The following is a 15,487-nucleotide window of genomic DNA, read 5'->3' as shown; positions in this document are numbered from 1 at the left end:
TGAAAATGAGTTAACACCAGGCTCACTGCTTGCAGCTCTAGGGGATTTATGTGCGCTTGCTTCCAATGTCCCTTCCACTGACCTCTTATTCCTCTCCCATTCCAGACCGCTCCCCAGCCCAGACTGGAGGCATTTGTAGTGACCACTTCTCTTTTGTGAGGGGATCCGAGGGGAGATCCGAGGTGCAGATTGCCAGGACAGAGCCACCACTCCAGTGTCTTCTGACATTGTCTGGACAGTCGCACCAGCCGGTACCGATCTCGGACCGGGTGCACTTTGAACGTATTTATCCAGGCTTGATGCATTCTCAGCAGCCCTAGTGGAAGGATTCCCGAGGCGGCTGCCATCAGCCCCAACAACCTTTGATATATTTTGACCTATAGGAGAGCGTCCTCTCTGAATAGGGAGACTGGTCTCCAATGACCGAATCCTGTCTTCCGACAGTGAGGCAAGCATGCTCCCAGAGTTCTGTTTGATCCCCAGGAACACTCTAGACTGAGAAGGTATGAAGTGTTGATGTACTGAGAGCCTTATTTTCGTGACATGATCTATGACTTGTTTTGTGTGAGCCTATGCGCATGCTTTAGAATGCGTGCAAACTAGCCAATCATCCAGATAGTTCAGGATCTGAATACTCGCAGCCTGAGTGGAGCCATTGCTGCATCCATGCACTTTGAAAATGTGTGGTGCACCAGCAAGAGGCCAAGTGGCAGCATGCAGAATTCATACGCTTTGCCTTGAAAGGTGAAGCGCAGATATTTTCTGTGTGCAAGACGGATCGGGGCATGAAAGTAGGCGTCTTGCAGGTCGATCGATGTGAACCAGTCGCCCAGTTGGACGGACTGGAGGATATGCTGTGCTGTCAATATGTTGAACTTCCTCTATTTGAGGAACAAGTTGAGGACCCTGAGGTCCATAATTGGTCTGAAACCACCGTCCCTCTTGGGCATGAGGAAGTACCTGGAGTAAAAGCCGCTGAGGGCATCTCTTGGACTTACCAAGCATACAGTGTTCTTCTGTTGAAGATTGGCGATCTCCTGTTGAAGGAGTATTGCGCTTGCTGTCCAGACAACTTCTAAAAGCGCTACGGACCACTATCCTCTCATAACGTAGAGCGTTCCGTGTCTGCCTGTACGCCCTTAAATCTCGGCTCAGTGAAGCACAGAGTAACATCTATCGCGCAGTCATTCAGCACCCACGTCGGACCGGTATCCAGTAACGGTGACCAGTCAGCCAACCCCCCCCAAAACTACCTCTCGGATCCGGACAGTCCCTGCCAGAGGGAACCCGACCCCCCCCCCAGAAAGAATGCCGGGGTCGGAGTCAAACGGTCTGCCCTCTTTTACTCCAATGCTGGGACTGTCCGACCATGAGGGAACGACGGTCGAGACGGAGACGGGACGAACAGACGAAACCCCACCTCACACTACAAGTCCGGGAAAAAGGGATCGTCCGAAACTTGACAGTGGAACCCAAGCAGGCTTTGAATGTCACCTTGGGTGCTGACGGTAAGCCGGAAGGTGCGAGAATTTGTAGGCGACCTAAGTGGCCTTGTGGGATCTCTCAAGGCTCACATCAATGGTTGCCCCAAATATTTCCCCTGGTATAATGGGGGCATCCAGTAATGGCTTGCTTGCGTCAGCCACAAATGCCGGCGAGAGGCCACCATCGCTGCCAGTGACCTCCCTGATGCCTGGCCTAACTCCCCTATTAGATCAGTCATCGCCTTTGCCACCGCCTGGAATTCCCCTATGTCTGCCTCTGTGGATCTTTCCTGCAGACTCTCTGCTAACTGGGTTTGACAGAGCACCAGTATAGCCATGGCGTTCGCTGCCCAACTGACAGCGCTGCCAATGCATGCACTTTCTTTAACATGGCATTCGTTGTCATGCAAGGCTTATAAGGACAGGTTGGGTCTTTATCCCCCTTGGTGAAGGTGGAACCTTGCACCAATACCGTGACCGTTTCCCCTATAGTAGTGAAATTGCCTAGGCCCACTTCTTGGGCTCCTGCAGTGTGCAGCAGAGACTCTGCTGTTCTGGAGGCTGAGTGTGCAGACGTTGGGTTGATCCAGGAGGAGCACACCAATTCCAGGAAGTCCTGGCACAAAGGGAGGGCTTGCTGTGGTTCACCTTTCCCTCCTGTTCTGCCGGCCAGGGAACATCCGTGGCTGCAGCTGCATGCTGCATTAGCCCCTGGAACTATTCCCTCTGCGACACGTGTGGCAGAGGCAGTAAGGAGCCCCCCGCTGTGGCCTGCCCAATGGAAGTGGCTGGGTCCGAGACATCTGACCTTGACACCGTGAAGGACAGCTTGCCTGGGCTAGGAGGTCTAGGTGGTCTAGGATGAGGAACGAGACTGTGGGAGTTGGGGCTGCCCGGTGGTAGGGTGCAGTCTGCCCTGTGATTTGAGTAGGGTCTCTAAGATCGCCTGCTGAGCCCTTACAGTCTCCGCTAGCTCTGCGAAGCGCTGCTCGGCTGAGCTTGAGCGCCTCTGAGGCGACTCCGACGGGGATCATCTGTGCCTGCGCGGGGAAGGGGAGTGATGCCTGCGTGGTGACTGCCTGTCCCCTGTTGAGCGCCCCCTCAAGCAGTACAGCCTCGGCGGTGACCATCTCTCCTCCCCTGAGAGGTGTCTGCGCCTCTGTACTGGCGGTGGAGAAGGGGTGGGTAACCCAGATGTGCGGGAGAGCTCTCTGGTCACTGTAGCAGGGGGGGGGGTACTAGAGGACCTCTGCGGTGGGCCTTGGACCACTAGGGAGAGAGACTCTGCTGGGGATAGAGCTGCTCTCCTGCACTTTGTTCTTTTTGAAAACTTCCTGCACCGGGAGCAACCCAGCTCACCTGCCAGTGCTTTGGCTGCATGGTCTGGCCCTAAGCATCTTGCGCAGGACCTATACTCATCCTGCCTGGGCAGCTTTGCCGTGCACTGGTCACACTGGTGGAAACCAGTGGAGGACCCAGTTGACTGCACTGACATGGCGTAGTAGGCTGGGCTACTGTGCTTGGTGCCGAGATCGAGTGATCGGTGCCGAGTCAATTTGCGCCGAGGTCGGTGCCGAGAGTAGCACGGTCGGTGCCTGGCTGTAGACGGCTCCAAAGCTATTCACCGATGCCGAGTCAATCAGTGCCAGGATCGGCGCCGAGGAAAGCACTGTCCGTGCCGAACAGTCGGTGCCAATGGTAGGCTCAGTCGGCTGGGCTGTAGGTGGTGCCGAGTCAATGGGGGCCGGTTAGGTGCTCTTTTTCCAAGCCTAAGGGTCGGCGGGAAAACCGCCGCTCGATGCCAGGGTATGCAACCGGTTCAGTCTGCGTGGTTGCCGAGGGCAAGCGCAGTCACGTTAGGTGAGCCTGAGGCTTGAGAGAGGTGCTAGGCCCGAGCTGATTTAATTTCCATAGAGGACGATACCGCAAGCCCTTACAGCACCAGAACAGCTCTCCACATGGTATCTGAAAACTACACAAAGCCTCGTGTAGTAAAAAAGAGTAATGGCCGCTCGCCAGTCTCATAAAAGTGGTCGAAACCAGCTCTAGTCAGTAAACTGATGGGAGAATCAGGCAAGAGCACTTTTAAGAATGCTCGAAAGCATGATTTTATTGTGGATTTGAAAAAATGTGAAGGTATAAACCAACGAATCAGCCAAATTCGGGCAAGAAAGCACGAAGCAATCTGTGACATGTCTCAGTGAAGTGAGAGAGAAAATGGTGATATGTTACTGTGAGGATGTCCCTCTTCAACAGGAGATGGGAGGGACTTCCCCCTCACAACATGGCCCTGATAAGGCAGCTTTTTTATACATGCTCAATGATTGACGGTCAAAGAGGTCTCTTTCCCATTTGGTAATGGTTGTCATTCCATTGAAAGGGAACACTTTTGTGCAATATAAAAAAACATTAAACTGGTATTTAAAGACATCATAATTAGACCACTTAACAGTGCATGCACTATTGATATTTTCTAGAGTACAAATAGATTAACATACTCAATCAACAAGTACATTTCAAATAATATATGTACGACTATCTCTTTAAAAAAATATCCCAGCACATAAGATCGAGAGGGAAATAAAAAAGCTATGTTTGCAGTTTTTGTATTACTTGCATATCTCCATCCCCTGGTGTTTGGGTCTGGTGCATTTACAGGAGCAGGTGACATTGGAGTTGGAGTTGACTGTGCTGTTCAGGACCGTTAGGTTGTGCATTACGAAAGGGAAGGCAGGAGAAAGGGAAAGTGCAGCTGGGAGCTGCCCTGGGAAGGAATTAACTTTTACCAGCTTGCTGTCAGAGCCTGCCACTATAGCCCTGCAATCTTCACGCCATGTCTCCAAATGTAGCTATGCTGAAGCAGCAACTCCCACATCTCCATCTCCTCCTACTCGCTCTCATTCAAAATAATGCCTGGCTGTCATATGATTGTGGACAGGCTTACAAAAAGTCCCAGGCAGACAAATGAGGGGGGTGGAGTACAGGGGTGTTGAAAGCAGACTAGAAGGACAAAGCGGTGGTGGTGACAGAGGCCATGGAAAAGGAAATGTCTAGCCAGTGGGTGGAGGGGGAAGAATTCCACTCGCTCATTAGAGCCAGCCACAACCAATCAGACAGCCATTGAAGAAGCTAACCTTGGGGTGACCCCACAGTCTAGCTGATCTTCAGCACAAGTGTTAGACACCCCTGTACGGCAAAGCTGTCTGCAGTCTATAAATAACGCAGGGAGTAAAAAAATAAACACAAAAAATCAGCTAACTTTCTTCATGATTTCATCAGGAAAGAAGTTGCCAAAAAAATAACAGCTAAAGTCTGCTTTGTTATGCCTCTTAAACGTTATTGCAGGGCATTTTTATAAAAGGAAGAAAAGATACTGGATTGTGTGCAACCTTTTGTTTTTCACCCGCTCAAGCAGATTTTTACAGTGATGTCAAATAGTTATGCATTTGACACAATGTTTGCCATTAAAATTCTCATGGTTTTGTTAAGACAAAGCTACGTTTCTGAGAGGCTAACAGTTTGCACATTTTCAATATTGTAATCCATTCCATATGTCCTCCATATGTATATATATATGTGTGTGTGTGTGTGTGTGTATATATGTATGTATGTATATATATATATATATATATATATATATATATATATATATATATATATATATATATATATATATATATATATATATATATATATATATATTACACCTGCCAGTTGTTTTGGAAATGAATGTCTAGTTTTTTCTCTGATCCCATACAGTTCCATAATTGTTAGAATGGAAAATACATTATGCAAAAAGTTATTTCAGTAACTTCAACACTGTTTAAGATATGTCTTTATCATTCATAATACAGTAGTTGTAACTTGTACAAGTTCCTTTTCTTTGTTATTCACACCCCCCATCCTAGGTGGCAGTACACTTTCCAAAATAGCTGTATGTCGTTCTCTACACTCCTCTTGCACTTGGTAGCGGTCTTCCATTGTTTTGAAGACGGGTCTGCTCCAGCGCAGCACTTTCAGGGTTTGTTTTGGATGCGCGGACTTTTTGCTTAGTGGATGCGTGACCTGAATTGTCAGATTTGTCTGTGCAGACTCTCAAAAATTCTACACGACGTGAACTCACCCCCCACTCTTGCGTGGGCTCCAATAATGGTGCCTGTAGTGATTAACGCATTAAATCATGGGATTGATTGTCCCAAACTTTTTACTATCCTTGTTATAAACAGAGTATTAAAGTAAACTACTGCGATTAAATGATAATAATAGATCATAACAAAAACACAGTGTGTTATGTTAATTTATTTAACAGTATGTCATATTAACGTGTTTTTTTTTTTTATTAAAACGATGTGATGTCTGCCTATAGTACATTAGTGAAAAAGAATTCATATATATATATATATATATATATATATATATATATATATATATATATATATATATATATATATATTTAAAACAGTTACGTTTATCTATATTTTACAATTTCATGGTAACCAACTTAAAACAAAAACGGCGACATACAGGGTGTTCAACGATTAAAGTACTGGTATGCAGATAGAAAATGACAACTGTGAACCCCCCCTTTAATTTCAGAAATGTCCGCATGCGCAGTAAATGCAATATCTATTCTTCACGGTCTACCTACTTCCCCGTGACAGCCTCTTTGGTATTTTGTGGCACTGAACAAATGAAAGCAGGCGCTCGTATGCTACCAAGATTGTATCATACAAAGAAGGACTAATTTATCAATTGCTTTGATCCTTACATCAAAAAATACTTAACTTTTAGAAGATATGTTTGTAGCTCGGAGCATAGCTGCGGATCACAAAGATTTGATCCATGATGTGTCTTATGATTTTCACGGCAGGAGAATGGCGACTTGCTCCAGCGATCAGAGTGTCAAGGTACCGCAATGGCAAATAATATTAAAATACAATACTATACAGTATTATGTTCTCTTGCATGTTGTGTCGATTTGTGTATCGTAAAATAGTAAACGAAACGAGATTTTGTAAATGCAGTATTTTTGTTTAGAAGCAGGAGGATGTAAACACGCTGTTAGGCCGCAGTGGCAGTTTACATCAATTGTAATTGAGTGGAAGACTACGTCAATATATATATTATATTATATATATATATATATATAATATGTTTGTTAAAATAAAATGTTACATTTTTGGAACATTGATATGTTTGTAGAATGTGCTGTTTAAAATCTGTGAGAATGTCAATAACTATAACAAAAAAAAGCCATTGTATTATTTTTATACTGTTATCGTTATAAAGTCAGTTTAGTATTCATAAAGGGTAAATTGCAACGAACTAACGGGATGATTCCGTGGTTAGTATAGAGGACGGTACTAAAGTAGTAAGCAGCTTCAACTTGGTTCTCTAATTGGATTGCAAATAAACCGAAGTAACTGCTGTTGCCTTCTAGATGGTACTAATACGTTACTCGGTTAGTCCAGCAATTTCTGTGGTATCGTGGTGCGAACACATATGAAAAATGCACAAATGTTTTGCTGACTTTTATGAAACTGACATATTCATAACCTAAAATTATTTTATATCTTCTGTGGGGTGGGGGAAGAGTGTTGTGTGAAAACGTTTGCAACAAAACCAGCTTCATCCTTATTCAACTTAACGTAGGTCTGTTTTATAAAAAATAATAATACATAATTCCACTAGGTCTTTACAATGTCTCTACTTTCAGCCTGTTCCACATAGATTTTTTTTTTCGTTCCGTCTAAGCTTTTTAGATACTAAGAAACTTGCTGTTTTGACTGAGAGGGTAAATTATTAGTGAGAAGCCTTTAGCCACGCATTAACCCTTTTAATATATTTTTGTTGCGTTATAAAATTTTGAAACAGTATTTCACAAGTATCTAAACAATTTTACAATTTACTTGAAATTTAAACAAGACATTTATTGTGGCGCTGCCTCTGGTTTTGAATCATCCTCCGATCCTATGCAGCCCTGTCGGTTGTTATCATAGATATAGACTGCATGCTTAACTGGTGACCTGCATAAAATTGCTTTATACTACTGCATAAAACACTGGCACTGACTTCAGTTGTAACCATCTTTAGGGCTACTAATTGTTCCATTCTTGGGAATACCAGATTTGGTTTTTCAGAAATGGCCAATTCCATTTGTTCCTACTTTTTTTCCACTTAATAATTCAATATGGCATTTTAACAAATATAATGTTGGTAGTTTAAGTAAATTTAATAAATATTACCACTTTTTTTTTCAATCAGACTCTTGATTCTGTAATAGTAAGTAAAGCACCTGAAGACTCTTCAAACCTGTCATTATGTTTATGACATGATTTGGCGCATTGCTAGTATAAAATAAGCAGGAAAACCTAAGAATTATATTACAATAGTTAAGAAAAGCAAATGTCCATCACAGTTGTGAGAATCATATTTACAGTCTTCCACTAACACGTTAGTTCAGTGTACAAATAAAGGTGTTTACCTTATTGCTGTTAAAAAAATATGAAACAGTTTAGTAACAGTCCAGCAATTTCTTTCTTTTTTTGTTGCAATTGGTACAATTAGTACACAACAGAGAGTACCATATTAGCTAGTCTGGAAGTTAGTACGCAGCACTATACTAAATCTATAAGTTTGTTGCAATTTACCTAACAGGTTTTGTTTTCTTCTGTGAAGTGTAAAAGGATGGTATGACAAAAATACAAAATGTGAACAGAAAAAATATTTTAAACTATGTCTTAGAATATTTAAAATCGTTATACATTTATTTAAAAAACATGAAAAGCAGGTGTTCCGTCAGTTTAATTCTGTCATTTTTAAGGTTGTTCTTGTTTAAGATTCATTGACTTGTAAAACTGAAGTCCAGTAAAACAGTGTTTGCTTCTTGTTTTTTTGTTTTTTCAGGTCTGGGACAAAAGTGAAAATGGCGAGTGGCATTGCACAGCAAGCTGGAAGGTGAGGATAAGGACACCACAAGGGAAGCTGTTGCTAATTCTTCTCCACTGTGCAAGCTTTCCTAACCAAATGAGAAAAGACCTTGCATGTTGCACTACCTTTGACAGCTTCCTTGACAAACATGCTTGTTAAAGGCATAGCGTCCCAAATAGTTCTAACTGTTTAAAGCCCAAGTATTTTTGTAGTGAGAATTTCTACTATGTTTCTGTAAGTAGGCACCGTAAAAACAATGTATTACATTTGAAAATGTTGGCTTGTGGGATAAATTGAAAACACTGTTTCAGACAGTGGCAAAGCACTGTATTTTATAACGAATCTGCTTACGGTTATAAAACAGTTTTTTACATTTTTACAAAATTATTGGCTACGCCTTTTTTTGGAGCTGAAACGGGAGGAGAAATGCCCCTTGCTCTTTGTTTACTTTTTGGTTTTAACAAACTGCGAAGCCAACACTACAGTAGGTCTGGTTTCCGAAGAAGTAGAGCACACAGGGTAAGCTAAAGAAGAATCAAAAGATCCCCTCGAATTTAAGACAGCCCTACCCTCAGTTTGAGAAAGTAAAACATCCAGTAAAGCTGCATTTACAAAGATACAACCACAGTTATGCATACAAGAAAACTAAGTATGGAGGCAGTTTGCAGCTGTCATAGCATTACAGTTATTCACTGCTTTTCATCTCCAGTCGTGATTACTTACACCTGCTTTTCTCCCTTTTTGTGAACTGTTATTGCTTTGTATGTTTAAGAATGCAGGGGTTTGATCATAATTTTTTATCTATCCAAGCTGGTACTGTTTGTTAAAAAGGAACCTAATAATGAAATGCTGAAATTGTAAAAGTGTCTTTTTGAATTCCTCAAGAAGCTAAGGACAGTTCTTTAAAAATGGCTGCCTGTATGTCATGGATGATTCGAGATCGGGCTGTGAATTTTTTCTTGGCAGCCAGTCATGTTGCTGTTTGTGTACTCGGGTAGTCACGTCTTTTGTTGGAGATTAAGACACTCATCACTGTACTTCAATTTAATACACAGGCCAGTTTTTTTTTATGTTTTTTTTTTTTGTTGTTTAAGATTATTTATTTATTTATTTTATTTAAAGTGCGTCTCCAATTAGAAAAAATATGGTATTTTTTTATTGTGGGGCACTTCATGTGGGGTGTTGCATAAATGGCTTTCACTAAAATACTAAGTTAGCACTCTGACACACTTTTTTTCGTACCCAGACACACAGTGGGTCAGTATGGAGAGTGACATGGGCCCATCCGGAGTTTGGCCAGGTCTTGGCCTCCTGCTCTTTTGACAGGACGGCAGCCGTGTGGGAGGAAATTGTAGGAGAATCCAATGATAAGCAGCGCGGACAGAGCCACTGGGTAAGAACTGAAGGACACTCTATTATGCCTTGCACCTTGCATTTTGGATAATGTAATAGTCTTGAAGAAATACAATATTTATTACAAAATAATGCAGTGCTGATATGTATTAATGCAGCGATTATTGCACAATATTGCATTAGTGGCAACTAAGAATTTGAATGGAGACATACATTGGCTCTCAAAAGCATTCACCCCCCCTTGGACTTTTCCACATTTTATTGTGTTACAACATGGATCAGAATCGATTTAATTAGGAGTTTTTGCCACTGATCAACACAAAAAAGTCCATAATGTCAAAGTGAAAAATAAAATCTACAAATTGTTCTAAATTAATTACAAATATAAAACAGAAAATGATTGATTGCATAAGTGTTTACCCCCTTTGCTGTGACACACCTAAATAAGCTTTGGTGCAACCAATTGTCTTTAGAAGTCGCATAATTAGTTGAGTGGAGTCCACCTGTGTGCAGTTAAAGCGTTTCACATGATTTCAGGTTAAATACACCTGTCTCTGGGAGGTCCCACACTTGGTTAGTACATTTCCTAACAAACTACGAAGGGACGAAGGAACATTCAAAGCAAATCACGAATAAGGTTCTTCAAAAGCACCAGTCAGGGGTAGGATATAAGAACATTTCCAAGGCATTGAATATCCCCCGGAGCACAGTAAAGTCCATTATTAAGAAATGGAGAGAATATGGCACACTGTGAATTGGCAGGATATAGTGACCTACTTTTTTTTCCAGGGAACTGACACCTGTTTTCTTTACTTGGCTGAAATCTTGAACACTGCTGGACGCACTGCAAGTCTTTCCTAAATATACTTAGTTAATCGTTTGGAAAAATTAATATGTAGACATATGCACATCCTAAATAGTTTTCAATCATTTCTGAAATAAAGCTACATTACAACAGTCCCTCTCTACTGGATCTTAATTCAAAGACATTTTGCTGGGCTGAAAAACCTGGGGATAACCCTGAGACCAGCGATTATTTTAAGTTTTATGGTAGTAAAACTCCTGTATACACAACAAATCATAAATATACCGTTGTTAAATAAGGGCATAGAAATATGCAAACAAGCCCAGAATTAATGACTCGCCCAGAAATATAACATCAAAGAAAAAAAAAAACAGTAACCTAAAACTTTGACATTTTAAAACTTTAAACTTTTTTTGCACAGAACTTGCACGGTAAAAAGAACAGCACAAGTTATATCAGAAAACACTTTTCAGATGGGAGAAAAAAAAATGTTTAAACCTGTGATCACGTTAACACCCTAGAAATTCTTGAAAAAAATAAGCTACAGATTTCACAATGGGTCTCTAGATTAAAACGTTCAAAATTGCAATATATTGGATAGAAAACAAACAATGCATGTTTGTGTACAATTTAAAATAAATAAATTAAAAAAAAAATATATAAATCTGCTGTTGTAATTAAATGGTTAATTTTACCCCGTGAAGTATGTCAAAAGCTCTTTGTGGACTGCGTGTGGATGCTCTACATGCCTTGATTTGAGCATCTGACCATGTTGATCCACATAAGCAGTATTACAACATAAACCTACAAATGGTACATCAGTATTGATAAGTTCTCAACTTCTTCAGGTGCCTTTTCTGTACTGTATTTGTAATGTCCATGTGCCAAAACACAGCAGAAATCATTTTCGGACTACACAAAAAATGTAATTCAGTATTAGTGTCCACATTTGTGTTAAACCGCACTACCTGATGCGATCCAGTTTAACCAGACTTGAGACTACCCCTTGAGGTGGTTTCAAGTACGGTATTTAATGCTGTGTAGTGTAGACGCTAACCATATTTAGCACTTTTAAGCCGGTTTGAAGGCAACTTATACGGTTTAAAGGCAGTGTGGACAGGGCCTAAGAGCGAAGCTTCCAGTTTGGGTTCAGTTAGTTGGTTTCAGTGCTTGTTTTTCAAAAAGTGTAGAGCACTGAATGCCCTCTTGCACAACAACATAGTAGGGAACAGGGACAAGAAAAGCAAAGACATTAAACCACTACTGTTGAACAGGTCAGTCACGAAGGTGGCATACTGACTGAAAGTTCCTCTCTCTAAAACATTCTTCAAGATCTAGAGGATTTTCAGATACTTGATTACAGTGGAGTAGACCCTTTGCTTTACATGCTCATCCTGGAACACGAGAAACTGACTGAGTTCACTAAAAAACTGAAAGTCCTGTTCCTCTTAAAGAGGAAGGACGATGTCAGTGAGTGTCATTCTGAACGTATCAATCACTGTCAAAAATTGTAAGCCGACTTTTTTGAGCTCCATGTTAACAGAAGCAAGCTTTGGAAAAACTCTTTCAAAAAGAGCAAACAGCCGTGCACTGCTGGATTCTGTAATGTTTGGGCCAGATCGGGAGTAATGGTGGTCAAAACTTCAATGAGTTCTTCCCAAAGTTAAAATAGCCTTTGTACACAGTTATTAAAACTGAGCCAGCGGATTGGATTGTAACTCAGCTGCACACTATGGGCCCTACTGCCCGTTTCAAGTTGCAAATCTAATTTACACTGCTAGTGTTGACTGCATTGATGCTCTCTTTCACTGAATTCAACCATTATACTTTAACATACATGAAACTTTAACATAGTTTTATGTATATTAACGTACAGTGGCTCTCAAAAGTATTCACACCCCCCCCCCCCCCCTTTCGATTTTTCCACATTTTATTGTGTTACAAAATGGAATCAGAATGGATTTAATCAGGAGTTTTTGCCACTGATCAACACAAAAAAAGTCCATAATGTCAAAAGAAAAATAAAATCTACAAATTGTTCTAAATCAATTACAAATACAAAACAGAAAATAATTGATTGCTTAGGTATTCACCCCCTTGAGTCAATATTTGGTAGAGGCACCTTTGGCTGCAATTACAGCCATGAGTCTATTTGGACTTATTAGCCAGAAGTCTCTACCAGCTTTGCACATCTAGACACTGCAATTTTTGCCCATTCTTTGCAAAATTGCTCAAGCTCCGTCAAGTTGGATGAGAGCCTTTGGTGAGCAGCAATTTTCAACACTTTCAACATATTCTCAATTGGGTTGAGGTCCGGGCTTTGACTGGGCCGCTCCAGGACATTGACCTTTTTGTTTTTAAGCCACTCCAGTGTGGCTTTGGCTGTATGTTTGGGGTCATTGTCCTGCTGGAAGATGAATCTTCTCCCAAGTCCCAGGTCTCTTGCAGACTTCAGCAGATTTTTTTCCCCGATTTCTCTGTACTTTGCTCCATCCATATTGCCCTCTATCTTCATAAGCTTTCCAAGCTCTGATGCAGAGAAACATCCCTATAGCATGATGCTGCCACCACCATGCTTCATGGTAGGGATGGTGTTTATGGACAGTCCGAGTTTACCCAGTCGAGGTGGGTTGTCGAGGATTTGTGGCACACTCTACAACCCCGTTTCTCAGAGATGTCGGGTTCAGTGGTCAAGAGTTGCATCGCACAGTGAAGAACTTATCTGAAGCAGCAGAGAGGAGCAGCAACTGGCTGTAGTTGGGATGGAAAGATTCTGGCTGGGGATCTCAAGCACAATAGAAAGAAAGCAACGCTGATGTACGGGTAAGTGAGCTGGGCTGAGTTGAATTGAGTGGGGGATGGAGGGGGTGATGCTGGGAAGCCAGAATCGCCGTCAAGCCCTCTTGAGGTGTCGTGAGCTAGTCGACGAAACACAGAGGACAGAAGGTGCCCACTTGAAGACCCCAGGAGATGTACCCTACTTGGCTCAATCCAGATGGTTGGGGAGAGTGCACTGTTGTTGATCACTGGAGTCACCATTGCACCCGTTGTGTGTGCTCATGCGCTGGGGAGGCAAAATAAGCTGATCCCTGGCGCCAGCATTACACTTCACCCATCAGCACCAGGCACAATGATATCTACATCATCAGATGGGAAAAAAAAAACACAAATTGATGGAGATACAGATGGGTCACATTAGTTTACTGTAAAGCTACGTCTTAGTTGGTGCTTATCTTTGTAAGAGCAGAGTTCAAATCGGCATGAAGTTTTAACATCTACTGTCATGTATTGGAAATCTCTCCTCTTAGTGTAAGCTGAGCTATGGAGTGTCTTTTTCCATTAAATGTTAACTAGACATTTTTAAGTAACAGATACTGTTTCACAGACTATAATAAAAAGGTGTCTGTTGGAGTCCGGATGGCATTATAAAACTGTACTGAAAAAAATAAAAAAAAAACAAGTTAATCTTTTAAACTTTCTCTCCGGTCACGTCTTATACTTTATGTACATGTTCATAAGTATAAGATGTGACCGGAAAGCCTTAGTTAAAGCTTAACTAAGACTTTAAATATAAACCTCTAGTTTCACAGACGCTGATTAACACTAACCTTGGACTACCTTATATTAGTTTAGGTAAATTTCCAATTTTTTAATTTCCAATTAAAAAAAAAAAAAAAAAAAAAAAAAAAAAAAATTCAAAATTGGATTTAAAAGGACATTTAAAAAGAGAGCTACAAAGCACCAACTCCCTAAGAGATGTGGTGTCCATAAGTAGATAAAATACATATAGCCATACATTAAATAAAAAGAGAATAGTGAGCACCAAATACTTCCCAAGTTATTTACTTCTCAAGTTTTCACTGGCCAAAATGTTACTTTAGAAATGGTTTCCATACATTCATTACCTTTTATTTGTGTGTTAACAAAACCTGAAAAATAACTCCTAATCAGTTCTTTTTCTGCCATGTTTAAATTTTCCTTGCATTATTTATTTATTTATTTATTTTCAAATATTGATATAGACTACATACTCATTTTGGAAAAATACCCCTGTTGCATTTTTAATTCAGATTCTTATTTTAGCCGTTGAAAAAAACTAAAAACCTACCGGTAAAAGTCAGTGGCAGTCACCGGTGCTGTGTTTTGAATGTAGTGCAATCATATTGTTGCTTTACAGTGCTGGCGGATGCAGCCTGCTTGTTTCTCTCCTGGTCGACGGTATAATTATTAAAAGCGAACTCCACCACCGCAGGTGTTTTTAGTGTACTCTCCATGTTGCTCTTGTTTTGTTTTTGTCGTGTCTGTGACAAAACTAAAAAAAAATCACTATTTTCCTCAGGATTTTCTGTGATCAGTGATCAGAAATCTATCTTTGCTCATAGACAGTGACTCGAGTCAGACTGAGACTTTTTTGCATGACTCAAGTCCAGTCACATCTTTTGAGCAGGGAGTCAAGTCTTTGCTTGCAGGGACTCGAGTCAAGTGGTCATTTGATGGCAATGAGTCGAGTCATGAAAAATTGCAACTTGATTGAGAGTCAAGTCATTGACTCGAGTCATTACAACTCTGAGAAAATCTCCAAATGGTTTGTTAACATTACCTTTTTGTTTGCTTGCTAGATAAAAAGGACCACTCTTGTTGACAGTAGGACGTCTGTGACGGATGTGAAGTTTGCTCCTAAACACATGGGGCTGATGTTAACAACGTGTTCTGCTGATGGTGTTGTAAGAATATATGAGGCACCAGATGTAATGAACCTTAGTCAGTGGTCACTGCAGCATGAAATTTCTTGTAAGCTGAGCTGCAGTTGCATTTCCTGGAACCCCTCCAGGTGAGATTGTCCTAACAGGTTAAAAACAAGGTACCTTTTAATAAAATAGTTCAAAGAAATTATGAATGCTGTATGATGCTTTTT

General features: G+C 41.2%; 1 protein-coding gene across 2 annotated transcripts in view; it reads left to right on the top strand.

The window, feature by feature from the left end:
* Window positions 1–6,100: 6,100 nt before the first annotated feature.
* The window catches only part of seh1l (SEH1-like (S. cerevisiae)), a 28,691-nt gene continuing 19,304 nt past the window's right edge, over window positions 6,101–15,487 (top strand). Inside the window, exons 1-4 of one of the 2 annotated variants that reach the window (XM_041248061.1) lie at window positions 6,101–6,391; window positions 8,391–8,441; window positions 9,661–9,807; window positions 15,192–15,403. In XM_041248061.1, the coding sequence (XP_041103995.1) occupies window positions 6,281–6,391; window positions 8,391–8,441; window positions 9,661–9,807; window positions 15,192–15,403 (521 nt within the window). In that variant the 5' untranslated portion in view covers window positions 6,101–6,280. The remainder of the gene's footprint in view (window positions 6,392–8,390; window positions 8,442–9,660; window positions 9,808–15,191; window positions 15,404–15,487) is intronic. The other variant, XM_041248060.1, reaches the window with a different exon arrangement.

The sequence above is a fragment of the Polyodon spathula genome, chromosome 4, assembly GCF_017654505.1.
Source record: "Polyodon spathula isolate WHYD16114869_AA chromosome 4, ASM1765450v1, whole genome shotgun sequence".
Taxonomy (NCBI): Eukaryota; Metazoa; Chordata; class Actinopteri; order Acipenseriformes; family Polyodontidae; genus Polyodon; species Polyodon spathula.
Note: the sequence above shows the minus strand (reverse complement) of the source record. Positions and strands in the feature narration are given on the sequence as shown.